General features: G+C 59.9%; 1 protein-coding gene across 2 annotated transcripts; it reads left to right on the top strand.

Moving 5' to 3' along the window:
- The first annotated feature begins 1,104 nt into the window (after positions 1-1,104).
- FURIN (furin, paired basic amino acid cleaving enzyme) lies at positions 1,105-14,500 on the top strand. Of its 2 annotated transcripts, none has more exons than XM_055555921.1 (16): positions 1,105-1,440; positions 5,706-6,046; positions 6,394-6,492; positions 6,579-6,674; positions 6,980-7,108; positions 7,195-7,271; positions 7,561-7,649; positions 8,620-8,792; positions 9,306-9,518; positions 10,532-10,632; positions 10,749-10,852; positions 10,943-11,060; positions 11,163-11,342; positions 11,768-11,892; positions 12,005-12,115; positions 12,341-14,500. In XM_055555921.1, exons 2-16 carry the CDS (start codon positions 5,870-5,872, stop codon positions 12,940-12,942), a joined length of 2,394 nt encoding a protein of 797 aa, XP_055411896.1. In that variant the 5' UTR covers positions 1,105-1,440; positions 5,706-5,869; the 3' UTR covers positions 12,943-14,500. The 2 variants fall into 2 exon arrangements, with proteins under 2 accessions (XP_055411896.1, XP_055411895.1); XM_055555920.1 differs by lacking the exon at positions 1,105-1,440 and adding an exon at positions 2,092-2,232.
- Positions 14,501-15,052: the final 552 nt, after the last annotated feature.

Raw genomic sequence — 15,052 nt, 5'->3', positions numbered from 1 at the left:
GACTGCAGAAGCATTGTTTTCCCAACTGTAGCTGGGACTGGTGGTTGGGGCTACCCCGGGGTGGCCCTGAGGAATCTCTGCTCCCTGGTGATTGTGGTGAGAAGAGCAGTTCCCATTCAGAAAGAGGGCCAACCCGACTCACCTTCCCGCTCAAATTTCAGGACCCCACATTCTTCCCCGAGTTTCTAGGTTTTATGCTGTTTGTATAGGTACCCAAATTGTATGTTATTTCACTGGTTCAATATTATCTCCATTTTACAGAGGGGTAAATTGAGGCTCTGAGAATTAAGGTGTTGTCACTGTCGTTCAGTTGCTAAGCCAAGTCCAACTCTTTTCGATCCCATGGACTGCAGCATGCCAGGCTCCTCTGAACTACATTATCTCCCGAAAAGTAAAAGTGTTATGTGCTCAGTCGTATCTGTTTGCGACCCCATGGACTGTAGCCCACCAGGCTCCTTTGTCCATGGAGTTTCCCAGGCAAGAATACTGGAGTAGGTCGCCATTTCCTATTCTGTCTCCCTACTATCTCCCAGAGTTTGCTCAAATCATTGTCTAAGGTTGGCACAGTTTAAAATAGTGCCACTACGACTTGAACTCAGGTTTGGGGGTTGACTGTCACCTAGTCAGTTACTTTACAAATGCTACTAACTTCTCTGGGCCTCAGTTTCCTCCTGCGTAAAGCACAGATAGTGATACATGAAAGCTGCCTAAAGGAAAACTATATCCACCTTGCAGGATCCATGGTAAGCATGGAGCAAGTTAACACATGGGAAAGAGCTCAGAATATCCTAATCCGTTTTCCTCATCATCCCCAAACCTGTACTGAAGAGGTCACAGGATAACACTGTTCTGCCAGGTTATCTCAAAGAGGGCAGGAAGGGATGGGCAGCGACTGCTCTGTGACCTTAAAATAACCCAGCCTGTGGAGCTCTTGGCCACACTTCCCCTCTTTTCTTTCTTAGCTCAAGCAGTGATGGCCTCAGCCAAGTAGCACAGACGTTTTCTAGGGCAGGGACCCAGGGAGGGAGAGGAACCGGTTGGTATATTGCAAAGAGCTCAGATGCAGGCTCTGCCAAAGCTCCAGATCTCTTCTGGGATCTGAGGCCTGTTAGTTGTGGGACCTTCAGCAAATTATTTAAACCTTGTGTGCCTCAGTTTTCTTATCTGTAAAATGGGATTAATAATGTCAGCCTGAAAGGATTAAGCGGATTAAATAATGTACATAAGAAGGAGATAATATAAAGTGATTGACCTGGTGCCTGGCAGGCAGTTGGAGTTGAAAAAAAAAAAAGTTTAAAAAAATTAAAAGGGGATGGGCTAGTTGTTCTGCTCATCCACCTGTCTATATAAATGCAAATAAAGTAGTGAGTCTTCTAACTGTAGGCCACGAGGAAGTTTGCCCAGACGAGGTGAAGCCCGACCTCAAGGAGGGTACTCCAGGTGCGTCATCCCAGGGCACTTAACCCGGTCGTGCCCAAACTCGTGGCTTAGGTGTGGGGAAGTGGCGGGGGGTGGGGGAGAAGCCCAACTCCCCCAGAATTCGGCCGAGACTGGGCTCAGAGTGACGCCTCGAGTCCTTCCCAAACCCTGCCCCGGGTGCCGAGTTCAGGTCGCCGCCGCCGGCCCGGGGAGCTCGCGGGGCTAACAGCCGAGCCCGGGGTCGGGGGCGCTGGCAGTGCGGCCTGGGGGACCCGCCGAGCGGCTGCGAGGGCTCTGGGATCGCCGGCCCCACTTCCTACCTCTGCCCCAAGCTGGAGCCGGAGGCGGCAGGCGCCCCGGAAGGCCTCGGGGCCCCGGCGCTCCTGCTCGGAACGCGGGCCAGGGCCCGGGCGGCATGGGCGGCGCGGCGGGCCGGGCCGGCGGGGCGGCGGCGGCCCGGAGCTCGGAGGTGGCGCCGCGAGGGGGAGGGGCGCGGCGGCGGTGGAGGAGGAGCCCGGGCCGCCGCAGCCGCTGACAGCGGCCCGAGTAAACAAGCCGCGCCGCCGCGGCCCGGCCGCTGCCCCCGCCCGCGCCGGAGCCGGAGCCAGAGCCGAGGCCGAGCCCTGCCCTGGTCGCCGGCCCGGCCGAGGCCGCGCCGCCGCGCCTCCCCGCCTCTGCGCGGTGACGCTGCTGCCGGGCGCAGGGACCGCGCCGAGCCCAGGCCCCCCGGAGCCGGGCTCTCCGCTCGGCCGAGGGGCGCCTGAGCCGCCCCGGCGCTCGCCTGGAAAAGTTTCCCCGCCCGGGTTCCCTAGGGTAAGCAGCGAGGGCGCGGGGCCCCGGGGGGAGGCAGCGCGCCGGGAGCCGGGCCCGAGGAGACTGGGCCGCTCTGCCGGAGGAGCAGGCTCCGCGGCCCGAGCGCCCAGGCCGGGGGAGGGTCGGGGTCGCTGGCGCGGAGGCAGCCCGGGCCCCGATGCCCGCCCGGCTTTTGGAACTGGCCCGCGGGCCGGCGCGGAGGGTGGAGCCGCGGGGAGCAGGAAGGGCATCCCGCAGCCCACCTGAGCGCGCCGGGCCCCCGCGGGTGCCGGTGCTCTTCCGCTTGGGGCGGGGGCGAGCCCTCTGACCCCAGGAAGCGCCCGCGGGGGCCCCCGCCGGGGGCGGGATGGGGAGAGGATTCCAGAGGCGCCGGGTGCTCCCGCCTCCCCGCCGTCCTTGGGGGCAGCCGCCGCCGGCTCGCCCACTCCGTGGCTGGGGAGGGCCTGCGCTCCCGCCGGGGGAGGGGTGGAGCGGCTGCTCGCGGCGGAGGGGATTATTCACCGCCGGGGCCTCGTCCCCGCTCGCACACCTGGGCGGCGAGACACTCAGGTGCGGGGTCTGCGGGAGCGGGGAGGCTGGCTCCCGCGAAGGCCTGGCCGAGGCCCCTGCTGCCCCCGTGGGGTGGCCTGCGTGCCAGACAGGTCTTAACAGCAGTCGGTTGTCAGGTCAGTGCCTCCTTCCCGCCGTCCGCTCACCCCTTACCCCCGGGATACAGACCCTCCTCCACAGGAGGGTGTCGAAATTCTTTCTGCCTTGGGAAATGGGAGGGAAACCCAGGTGATGTGGCCTAGTGAGGACTGGGCAGCCGCTGGCCAGGTGTGGAGACAACCGAGGAGAGGAGCCAAGCTTGACTCCTGTTCTAGAGCCGCCCAAGTTTTACGATGTCCTATATTGGGCTTCCACATACGATTTGATTTTTTTTTTTTTAAGAGGATTCTGTGGCTTTCAAAAAAAGTTTGAAAACCTCTGGTCTAGCAGTTTTTACCACCTAGGAAAACTGAGGCCCAGACAGAGAGAGGAAGTGACCTAAGATCACACAGCAAATAGAGTAGTTGAGCAAAGGCTGGGATTCAGAATTTCAGCGGAGCGATCAGCTCCTGCCACAGGAGCTGGTTTGGTGTCTCTGCTGGAAGGAAGGAACCAGTTTTCCCAGGCAGCCCTGACCACGCCAGACCCCCTGATGCCTGGAAACAGCAGCTGGACCTGGGTGAGGTTCAGTTCGGATGCCTTGGAGAGGCTGGCTGCGTCGGGAGGTTCCTGGGGCGGGAGAAGAGAACACAGCCAGGAAGAGCACCCACTGGTCTCTCTGTGGCCAAGCCTGGAGTGGAGCCCCATAGAGGGCTTCACAGGAGGCTGGAAATATGGCAAGCCTACCAGTTTGAGCTGAACAGGGACTCAGAGAGTGAGTCAGAGTCTAGGATGGGGGTGGGGAGAAGAAGCCCATTCATTTATTGTTCTCAGCGCCTTTTCTTTGAGGTGGGGGCCATCCTCCCTGCTTCCAGGATGCTGAGGCAGGGTTGTCTGGGGCTTCAAGCTCTGTGGAAGCCATATCCACGGCTCAGCGTGTCTGGGGATGCTGAGCAGACGGAGGCCAGTCCTTTCTTGGAGGATTGTTTGGTTGTGCCTGAAGCCCGCTTCCTTTTTGGGTCCTGCAAGGTAATTAAATAATCACCTTTATCACCAAGCAGCTGCGGTTCTGCCCACAATATGCCAGAACTTGGGCTAGACCCAGATGAACCCAGTCTTGATGTGTGTATGGGGGTGGTTCCAATATGGCTCATAGCACTGTGGTCAGGAGGTGGCCTTGCTTGACGTCTGAACCCAAGAGGCAGCTCTTATATCAGGAAGGGGAGACGAGAACTTGTTTCTATAAGGCCCTGCCCCTAAGGCTGTACATTCTCTGTTAAGTGAGGGCACGGGGCCCCTTCAACACCCCCCACCCTCAACCCTCACCCTCCCTAAGAGCTGCCCAGCCTTTGCTCAGACAGCTCTCTGGAACTTGGTCGCCCAAGGCATCATGGGGCAGTGGCTTCCCGGCCCGTCGGAACCCTATGGACTCTGCCCATCGGGGGTGAGGAGGAGCTGCCTTGTGGATGCCTCCTGCCATCAGCTGTCAGGTTATTTTGGTGTAAACTGAAAATACTCCAGGAATTATGAGTTGAAGCCCTCCAGCCTGCAGGGTGGGAGTGCAGGAGGAGCGTGCAGGAAGGCTGGGGGTGCTGAGGGCAGCCCCCGGGCAAAGTGAGTTTTCCCAGTGTTGAGCCTTCTGGTCCGCCTCCCCAGGGCCTGGATGGGCTGGGAGCTTCAGTCTGCCGTCCAGCAGAGTGACGTCCTGTGGGGCCGGGCCCCAGGAGGGGTGGGAGCATCTGGGGCTGTGTGGGCAATCTCGACAAGCTTGGCATTGAGGCGGGACACCTCCAGGACCTTCCCCAGCTTCTCCCCACCCCAGGGGCTAGGCTTCTGGCTAGCCAGGGGCCCTGTGTGGGGACAGTTATGTGGCCCCAGGCAGAGAGGTCCCGCTCTCTGTTTGCTGAAGGAGGAAAAACAACACGCGGACTATTGATTCAGCCTCACCTTAGCGCTCCTGGCTCAGCAGCCAGTGTTTGCCCTGGCTGCCTGGGCTCGGATGATGCAAGGCTGGTGGGCGTGGAGCCACCAGAGGGGGCTGCTGGAGGCCTCCAGGCCAGGGCTGGGTAGCCCTGTCGTCTCCCAGGAAACTGTGTAAAAAGAGAGCCTGGGCCCCCTGACTTTGCTGATGGCCTGGGCCATAGAGGGAGGGTGAAGCCACCGTGATCCCCTTTCCCTTGCTCAGCGCCCGGAGCCCACACCCCCACACCCCATCTTAGGCTGCCCCCCTCTTTCTTGCCAGAGGCTATGAGTCTTTGCAGGTAACTCCCCACGGCTGGGTCTGAACCAGGAAGCCCTAGTGAGCTGTGTAGATGCCGCCGATTAAAAAACTTTAAAAGTCAACATTTTATCCTTTTACAAAATATACCTGAGTCATTTGGAAAATATACAATGACACGAAGAAGAAAATAACCGTTACTCGTAATTATCACCGTCTTGAGAAAACCATTGTCAGCATGTGTCCTTCCAGATTATGTCCTGTGGTTTTATATAAATATACGTGTATGTGTATAAATAGTTTCTTTCAAAACAAAAATAGGATTGTGGGTACCTGCTGCTTTATACCCCACCTTTTGGACTTAAGATTCTGGGAAGCATTTATTCAGTTGTTGCTTCTGGTTTGGAGTGACTCGAGCCTCGATCCTCTTCTTCCCACTTCCGTATTCCTGCGTGTGGAAGGGGTTCATCGCTCCACCTATCTGGCTGACCTCGGGGGGCCAGGTTTTCACTCCTCAGCCCCCAGAGGCCCTTTCAGGCCTGGAGTGAGCTGAGGGGTGGGAAGGCAGCTATAGTGCATGCCCGGGGAGGGACTGACTCTCTGCCTTTCCCTCCCTTGTTCCCCTCAGAGCCGGCAGCCTGCCTCCTTCCTGCACAGCCCTGCCCGTCTCGGCCCCATGCCCCCACCAGTCAGCCCCGGGCCACAGGCAGTGAGCAGGTACGCCGGAGCCCAGGCCCTGTGACCAGGCCAAGGAGACGGGGGCTCCGGGGTCCCGGCCACCTGTCCCCCCCCATGGAGCTGAGGCCCTGGTTGTTCTGGGTGGTAGCAGCAGCGGGAGCCTTGGTCCTGCTGGTGGCCGATGCCCGCGGAGAGAAGGTCTTCACCAACACCTGGGCCGTGCACATTCCTGGAGGCCCAGCCGTTGCTGACCGTGTGGCACGCAAGCATGGCTTCCTCAACCTGGGCCAGGTAGGTGTTGCTCCCTCTGGCTGGCCTCGGTGCAGGACGTCAGCTGGGGGTGGGGCCCTTGGGGGCAGTTGTTCCTGCACCTGGCATGGAAGAGAGCCGAGGCTCGTCCTGCCCTTGGGCTTCTAGCTTAGGTTGCTCAGTGGACTTGTGCGTCCTGGGAGGTGGGGGTGGGTGAGGCCCCCTCAGCCCCCTGCACCTTCTTACTGGGTCCCGGGCAGGGAGCGGATGCCCACCACCCAGCCTGCCATCCTGAGCCTCCCCTTGCAACTGGTTGTCCACCCCCGCCCCTCGCCTCCCCGGGGACTGACAGATGGAAAGCCCAGCTCAGTCTCCCTGCTTTGTTACAGATCTTCGGTGACTATTACCACTTCTGGCATCGAGCGGTGACAAAGCGGTCCCTGTCTCCTCACCGCCTGCGGCACAACCGGCTGCAGCGGGAACCTCGAGTGAGTGCAGCCCCGGCCCCTTCCACCGCCAGCCGTCCCCTCCCCTCGTCCTCCTCCCACACTGTCTTCCCCTCACTGCCTCACAGGTTAAGTGGCTGGAGCAGCAGGTGGCAAAGCGACGGGCCAAACGGGACGTATACCAGGAGCCCACGGACCCCAAGTTCCCCCAGCAGTGGTACCTGGTACGTGGCCTCCCCGGCTGCCTCCACCCGTCCATCTGTCCACTCAGGGGTCCCATGAGCAGGCAAGGCTGACTCTAAGGCCTCCTGTCAGTCTTCCTCTGTCTGCTTCCTCTGTCTTTTTCTTGCCCATCCTGCTAAGCCTTGGGGAGTGCCCTCAGTGTTCTTGATAATTCCAGGGAGCCCAGTGGTGGCATCTCAGGAGCAGGGGCGGGTGGAGAAGGGGCTTGTGGAGCGGCAAAGGGACCTTACCTAGCAACCAACCTCGTCTCCTAAGCGCTGGGTAATGGGGGTGGGTGTCTCTGCAGTCTGGCGTCACCCAGCGGGACCTGAATGTGAAGGAGGCCTGGGCCCAGGGCTACACGGGGCGTGGCATCGTGGTCTCCATCCTGGACGACGGCATCGAGAAGAACCATCCAGACTTGGCAGGCAATTATGTGAGGAGGCGGGGAGGGGAGTCCAGGGATGGTCCTGCTCTGCTGGAGTGTCCAGGCTGACCCTATGATGGCCACCTTCCTTCCAGGATCCTGGGGCCAGCTTCGATGTCAATGATCAGGACCCTGACCCCCAGCCCCGGTACACACAGATGAATGACAACAGGTAAGAACCGGTCCCTGGCCTCTGTCTCTCTTCTCATTTCCACCAAGGAAGCGGGCGAGCCCCGTCCAAGAGGCTGAAGTCTTTTCCGCAGTCCTGGTCTAGCTGGGGCGCTGAGGGAGGGTCTGGTCAGAGTGGAGGGTGTCTATGTATGTGTGTGGGGGTGGGGGGTTGTCTGTGCATAGACGTGGGACAGCAGGCTAAGGTGGAGGGTCGTGTGGCCCCTCCCGCTCTTCAGGCTGCCCCTGCCATGCTCGGTCCACTGCTAACGCTGTGCTCTTGACCCCGGCAGGCATGGCACACGGTGTGCGGGAGAGGTGGCTGCGGTGGCCAACAATGGTGTCTGTGGCGTAGGCGTGGCCTACAATGCCCGCATTGGAGGTGGGTGTGGGCCTTGGCCACCCTGTCTTCAGGACCACCCTTTCTGATGGATTTTTCTGTATTCACTTCCCATCCAACCGGTGTCCCTCACTTTCCTGCCGTGCATCCTTCTGACCACATGGCTCTTCTATAGAGAGTTCTTAGCAACTCAGAGGGGCTTCCCAGGTGGCTCAGCAGGTAAAGAATCTGCCTGCCAATGCAGAAGATGTGGGAGACTCAGGTTTGATCCCTGGGTGGGGAAGACCACTCCCCCCCCCCACAACCCCCCCACAGAGGAGGGCATGGCAAGCCATTCCAGTATTCTCGCCTGGAGAATCCCATGGACAGAGGAGCCTGGGAGGGCCACAGGGCCACGAAGAGTTGCAGCTCAAAGAGCTGAAGGCATCGCCTTCTGCTGGTGGCCCTGTGCTACAGGCGGGAGGAGTGTTTATTTGTTTTTAATATTTATTTGACTGCATCAAGTCTTAATTGTGGCACACAGGATGTTTCACTGCTGCACACAGACTCTAGTTGTGGTGGGCTGGCCCAGTAGGTGTGGAGCGCTGGCTTAGTTGGGCTGTGGCATGTGGGATCTTAGTTCCCCGACCAGGGATCAAACCCATGTCCCCTGCATTGCAAGGCGAGTTCTGAACCACTGGACCACCAGGGAAGTCCCGGGGGGACTGTTTCTTAGCAGGATTTGCCCCAAAACCTCATCTTCCACTCTGAAGGGCCTTGAGCTCTGTGCTCCTTTGAGACCCCAGAGACTTGTCCTAGTCCAAAATATGTGGTTGAGGGCTGGAGAGATCTCCCCTTTCCCCTGGGTCTTGTCTTCAAAAGGCAGAGGCCACCCAAGAAGCCAGGGGCTCAGGGTTTCCTAGCACCAGCCTCTGCCCTCCCCTTCCGGGTGCAGGGCTGGGTGTGCTCCTGGGGGTGCCCCTGACAGCTGGACCCACGCAGCCTCTCTCTCCCTGCCCCGCTCCGTGGCCAGGGGTGCGCATGCTGGATGGCGAAGTGACAGATGCCGTGGAGGCACGCTCGCTGGGCCTGAACCCCAACCACATCCACATCTACAGTGCCAGCTGGGGCCCCGAGGACGACGGCAAGACCGTGGATGGGCCAGCCCACCTGGCTGAGGAGGCCTTCTTCCGGGGGGTCAGCCAGGTGAGGTGGGGGTCCTGTCCCAGCCCTGGAAACCAGGCCCGGCCTCAGGGCGCAAAGTAGGCACTGTCTTTGCCATGCTTCGTCTTTGTGTTTTTCTGTTGCTATTTATTTACTCTTGTGTTTAATTTATACAAAGCACGTTTATTAAAACGTGAAGGACAGGAAGAGAAAAGTAAATGCTCATTGCCTATAACTCCCACTCCAGTATTCTTGCCTGGAGAATCCTCATGGACAGAGGAGACAGTCCATGGAGTTACACACAACAGAGTGACTAAGCATAGCACGCAGCATCACTCTCCAGAATCACTACTCTGAAGATTTTGGTAGTGGACTGGGTCTCTGTGTAAAAAGAGATGAGAGAGATCTACCAGGGGTTTCCTTGGGGGAAGGGGCTGGATAGAGAGTCGCTGGAGAAGGATGCTCCAGCCTTCCTAGTCTCAAGCAGCATCTTCCCACCAGGCCCTCCCTCCCCTAAGTCCTGTCTTGTGTGACCCCAACCTGCTCTGTCCACAGGGCCGCGGGGGTCTGGGCTCCATCTTTGTCTGGGCCTCGGGGAACGGGGGCCGGGAACACGACAGCTGCAATTGCGACGGCTACACCAACAGCATCTACACGCTGTCCATCAGCAGCGCCACACAGTTCGGCAACGTGCCCTGGTACAGCGAGGCCTGCTCGTCCACGCTGGCCACCACCTACAGTAGTGGCAACCAGAACGAGAAGCAGATCGTGAGTCTCTTCCCGGGAGGGGGCTGGGGAAATGGGGCTGCTCGCTTTCTGGCTCTGCCCGGGGCCGCCTTTCTGACCCTATCGGCCTTCGACCCACACGTGGCTGGGCGGTGGTGGCGAAGGCACCATGGGATGGGAGCTAGGGGACCTCCCTAAGACTCTTGAGGGTCACGGAGCCACTGGTGAAGCCCCTGATAAGACTCTCCCTAAAAACATGCATCGCTCTCTTTTTTTGCTTAACAATCTATTTGGGCTTCCCTGTTGGCTCAGACAGTAAAGAATCTGCCTGCAATGCAGGAGACATGAGTTTGATCCCTGGGTGGAGAAGATCCCCTGGAGAAGGGAATGGCAACACACTCCAGCATTCTGGCCTGGAGAATCCCATGGACAGAGGAGCCTGGCAGGCTACAGTCCATAGGGTTGCAAAGAGTTGGACACAACTGAGTGACTTATAATTTCATTTATGTATGTATTTTTGGCTGTCCTAGGTCTTTGTTGCTGCTCCGGCTTTTCTCTAGTTGTGACAAGCAGAGACTCCTTTCTAGTTGCAATGGGAGGGCTTCTCATTTTGGTGGCTTCTCTTGTGGCGCATGGGCTTTGGGGTGCTTGGGCTTCAGTAGTTTTGGCACGTGGGCTCAGTACTTGTGGTGCACAGGCTTGGTTGCTTCACAGCATGTGGGATCTTCTCGACCCAGAGATTGAATCCATGTCTCCTGCATTTGCAGGCGGATTCTGTATACCACTTAGCCACCAGGGAAGCCCTGCGTTGCTCTCAGTGATCTCCAACCTTTAGTTCAGCCCTCTTATTCTTTGGGAAACTGAGGCCCAGAAAGAAACAGGCATTGTCCTGTTGGCAGTGAGTTAGCAAGGCAGCAAATGGGAACGAGGCATCTTGGCCCTGGCTCCCCATGTCATTTATGGTGCTCAGGGCCTGTGGCCAGAGGGAGGGCAGCCAGGTGGCCCCTCTGGTGTCCTCCCCACGTCACATGCCCAATGTCATCATCCTCCTGTAGGTGACCACTGACCTGCGGCAGAAGTGTACAGAGTCTCACACGGGCACCTCTGCGTCTGCCCCCCTGGCAGCAGGCATCATCGCTCTCACCCTGGAGGCCAAGTGAGTGGTGGGGACCGAGGGGCGAGCCTGTCCCCACCAGCGCCCCCTGCAGGGCAGCCCTCGGACTCCAGCCGGAGTCTCTGAAGAGACTGAGCCTTTCGGTCCCTCCTTTGCAGTAAGAACCTCACCTGGCGGGACATGCAGCACTTGGTGGTCCGGACCTCAAAGCCAGCCCACCTCAACGCCAACGACTGGGCCACCAATGGTGTGGGCCGCAAAGGTGAGGGCACCGTGCTCCCTGGGCTGGATTGAGGGTCCTGGGGGGCTGCTCTGTGCCCCCCCAGCTGACCCCGTCCCTCTTGCCCCACAGTGAGCCATTCGTACGGCTACGGGCTGTTGGATGCTGGCGCCATGGTGGCTCTGGCCCAGAACTGGACGACGGTGGCCCCTCAGCGGAAATGCACCATCGACATCCTCACTGAGCCCAAGTGAGGGCTGGACCCCGGCTGGGAGGAGGAGCAGGGTGGACCCAAGGGTCGCCGCGGTGCCTGCTGGCCCCCCTCTGACAGCCCATCACGTGCTCCTTGCAGGGACATCGGGAAGCGGCTGGAGGTGCGGAAGACTGTGACCGCCTGCCTGGGGGAGCCCAGCCACATCACGAGGCTGGAGCACGCTCAGGCACGGCTCACCCTGTCCTACAACCGCCGTGGTGACCTTGCCATCCACCTGGTCAGCCCCATGGGCACCCGCTCTACCCTGCTGGCTGCCAGGTACTTGCCCTCTCTCCTGCCCAGCCTGTCCTGTCCCTTGGGTCCACGTGCACTCACTCATGGACTCACACAGCCCCGATGGTCCACAAATACTTCTCCATGGGGTAAACGCTGACGTTTTTGGGAGGGATGGTTTATGTTCTATGGGATTGTCCCATATTGCAGGAATCCCTGAGTCTACCCATGACATGCCACATCTGTGTGCCTCCCCATGTGTAGTCTGCATGTAGTTTTCCCTTGCATGTTTCCAGAATGTTTCAGCTGAGAACATTTGGCCTCCTGGGAAACAACCAGCAGGCATTTCTAGCCCAGCAGGGTTGGTGTGGCACCAGGGGAGTGTGTGTGGTCCTTGTGCTGTGGGCTTGGCACCCCCTGGCTGGGGTCCCCCAGAGGCTTCAGGCAGCCATGTGCACCTTCCTCCCCAGGCCACACGACTACTCTGCAGATGGGTTTAACGACTGGGCCTTCATGACGACCCATTCCTGGGACGAGGATCCCTCTGGCGAGTGGGTCTTAGAGATTGAAAACACCAGCGAAGCCAACAACTATGGTATTGGGGGATGCTTGAGGGCTGGGGGTCCAGGAGAAGAACTGGCAGGGTCTGGGGGTGGTGGGCAGGCGTGCTCCAGGTACCTCCTGACTTCTGCCACGCCCCTCAATAGGGACGCTGACCAAGTTCACCCTCGTGCTTTATGGCACGGCCCCTGAGGGTTTGCCCACACCCCCTGAGAGCATCGGCTGTAAGACCCTCACTTCCAGCCAGGCCTGTGTGGGTGAGTCGTGGGCACTGTAGGGTGTTGGGGACCTGAGACTTGGGGAGATAGAGGGTGCCTGTCCTAAAGGAGGAAAGGGGGTGTGAAGGGACATCCTGGGGCCCTGGGTTGGGTTCTGGGGCTGGGAGCTCCTGGGGACAGCAGTGACTGTGTCCAGGGCTGCAGGGCCCAGCAGCCTTGGCGGCCTGGCTGACGCCCACCTTCCCTCCCTCCCCGGCCCGGCAGTGTGCGAGGAAGGCTTCTCCCTGCACCAGAAGAACTGTGTCCAGCACTGTCCCCCAGGCTTCGCTCCCCAAGTCCTGGACACACACTACAGCACAGAGAACGACGTGGAGATCATCCGGGCCAGCGTCTGCACGCCCTGCCACTCCTCGTGCGCCACGTGCCAGGGCCCCGCCCCCACAGACTGCCTCAGCTGCCCCAGCCACGCCTCTCTGGACCCCGTGGAGCGGACGTGCTCGCGCCAGAGCCAGAGCAGCCGCGAGTCGCACCAGCAGCAGCCGCCACCGCCCCCTCGGCCACCGCCCGCGGAGGTAGCGACGGAGCCGCGGCTGCGGGCGGACCTGCTGCCCTCGCACCTGCCCGAGGTGGTGGCCGGCCTCAGCTGCGCCTTCATCGTGCTGGTCTTCGTCACTGTCTTCCTGGTCCTGCAGCTACGCTCGGGCTTCAGCTTCCGAGGGGTGAAAGTGTACACCATGGACCGCGGCCTCATCTCCTACAAGGGGCTACCCCCTGAAGCCTGGCAGGAGGAGTGCCCATCCGACTCAGAGGAGGACGAGGGCCGGGGCGAGAGGACCGCCTTTATCAAAGACCAGAGCGCCCTTTGACGAGCGCATACTGCCCGCCCCTTCGAGCCCATCCCCTCCTTGGGCACTTTTTAATTCACCAAAGTATTTTTTTATCTTGGGACTGGGTTTGGAGCCCAGCCGGGAGGCAAGAGGGGCAGAAACGGCTTCCCACCCTACCCTTGGGCCCCCTGGCGGCCTGAGGTGGGACCCCAGGGCCAGCTGGGGGTGGGGGGATGGGGGGAGAGCCTGTCCCCACCCGCAGCAGCCCTCCATTTGGAGAAAGGAATGAAACCTTTGGGCAGCTTTCCAAGGTCCAGGCCCCAGCCAGAGCGCCCGGTGAAGAGGGGCGGCCCTCCCGGGATTCCTGACCGGAGCTGCAGCCCCTGCCTCTCCCCGTCCCTCTAAAGCAATAATGGGCCCCATCCAGGCAGCAGGAGACTGGCCTAGGGGGTATCGGAAGGAGGCGGCCACCTCTCTAAGGGCTTCTGCCTCCAGACCCTGTTCTGCATATCTGGTGAGCCTCAGGCAAAAGCAGTGAGCGAAGGAAGGGACCAAGGCAGGGCAGGCACTTCCGGGGCATGCACATGTGTGCCCATGTGCATTCGGCCCTTTGCCCACCTCCACTACAGCGGGCGGGCTGCCTGCCTAGCAAGGCTGGCCCGGCCCCAGGCTGGTGTGCTGACCACCCTCCCCTCTCCAGCACTCTCCCCTCCCCCCAGGGCCCGAGTCCCTGTTTTCTGAGCCCGGGGCTTTCTGGGCTGTTGGCACTCACAGCCCTGGAGCCCCTGGGTGGGTGGGAGGGACGGTGGCCCAGCCGGCCTCTCCCACCTCCCACCCGATGCTGCTTTCCCCTGTGGGGATCTCAGGGGCTGTTTGAGGATATATTTTCACTTTGTGATTATTTCACTTTAGATGCTGTTTTGTTTTGTTTTGTTTTGTTTGTATTTTTAACGGTGGTAGCAGCAGCTGGACCATCCACCCTCCCACACCCACTGTCCACCCTGCTGTTGCCCTCGGCTGCCCTGGGCCTGAGGTGTGGGGGGTGGGCTGCAGCTGAGCCCTGGATACTGACGAGGCATGCCAGGCCAAGTGGGCCCTAGGGGAGGAGGATCACGGTAGAAGGGGCAGGCTGTCGTCCATTTGAGATGGGGCTCGTCATGCCAAGGGCTCATGGGTCACTGGTTCTCCAAGTGCCAGGGGTGGGCAGGCAGTGGTACCGAGCCCCCTCCAACACTGTGCCCTGGTGGAGAAAGCACTGACCTGTCCTGCCCCCCATGTCTCCCTCTTCTGACGTGCCTTTTGCACCCCTCCCATTAGGACAATCAGTCCCCTCCCATTTGGGAGCTCCCTTTTCTTTCTCTGCCCCAGCCCCTCCTGGCACCCAGCCACCTGCCCAGAGGTGCCCCCTCCTCTTCCCACACCTACCCCCACCCTCCCGTGGCCAGCCCAGCTGGTTTTGTAAGATACTGGGTTGGTGCACAGTGATTTTTTTTTTCTTGTAATTTAAACAGGCCCAGCATTGTTGGTTCTATTTAATGGACACGAGATAATGTTAGAGGTTTTAAAGTGATTAAACGTGCAGACTATGCAAACCAGACCTGGTCTCCAGTGTGTGATATTCTTCCTAGGACTGCGGGGCTGCATCCAGGATGGGGTGGGGGTAAGGGCTGGGGAGAGTTATGTGCCCACATGATGTCCTGCCTGCTCTAGCTGCCCAAAGGCAATCTCCTGAGGGGTTTAGGAGGGTGTGGAAGGGACAGTAGCTGGCAACAAGCCCCAGGGGTGGGACAGATGAGGCCCCAGAATGGAAGCAGCTGAGCACTTACTTCCTCCGCCATAGGCCTTGGCTGCAGCTGGGTGGAGAGCGATGGCCCGGGGTCCAGTTGCTCAGGGTGTCCCTTGGTTGAAGTACCTAGGCCAGCAGCTGTAGGGCTGAGGCCTCTGGTGGGGCCTAACTGAATCAAGATAGGCTTTGCTGCGGAGAACCTGAGTCCCACACTGAAAGTGCCATACCCCCCACCCCACCCCTGACACATGCACTCTGGCCCAGGCCCCTTTCCTGCCCCAGGTCTCCCTTGGGACAGGAAACCCCTGCCTCGGGTGGGGAGAGGAGCCAGGCCAGTTCCACGAGGATCCATGCCTGAGAAGT

Source organism: Bubalus kerabau, chromosome 19 (assembly GCF_029407905.1).
Source record: "Bubalus kerabau isolate K-KA32 ecotype Philippines breed swamp buffalo chromosome 19, PCC_UOA_SB_1v2, whole genome shotgun sequence".
NCBI classification, from domain to species: domain Eukaryota; kingdom Metazoa; phylum Chordata; class Mammalia; order Artiodactyla; family Bovidae; genus Bubalus; species Bubalus kerabau.
Note: the sequence above shows the minus strand (reverse complement) of the source record. Positions and strands in the feature narration are given on the sequence as shown.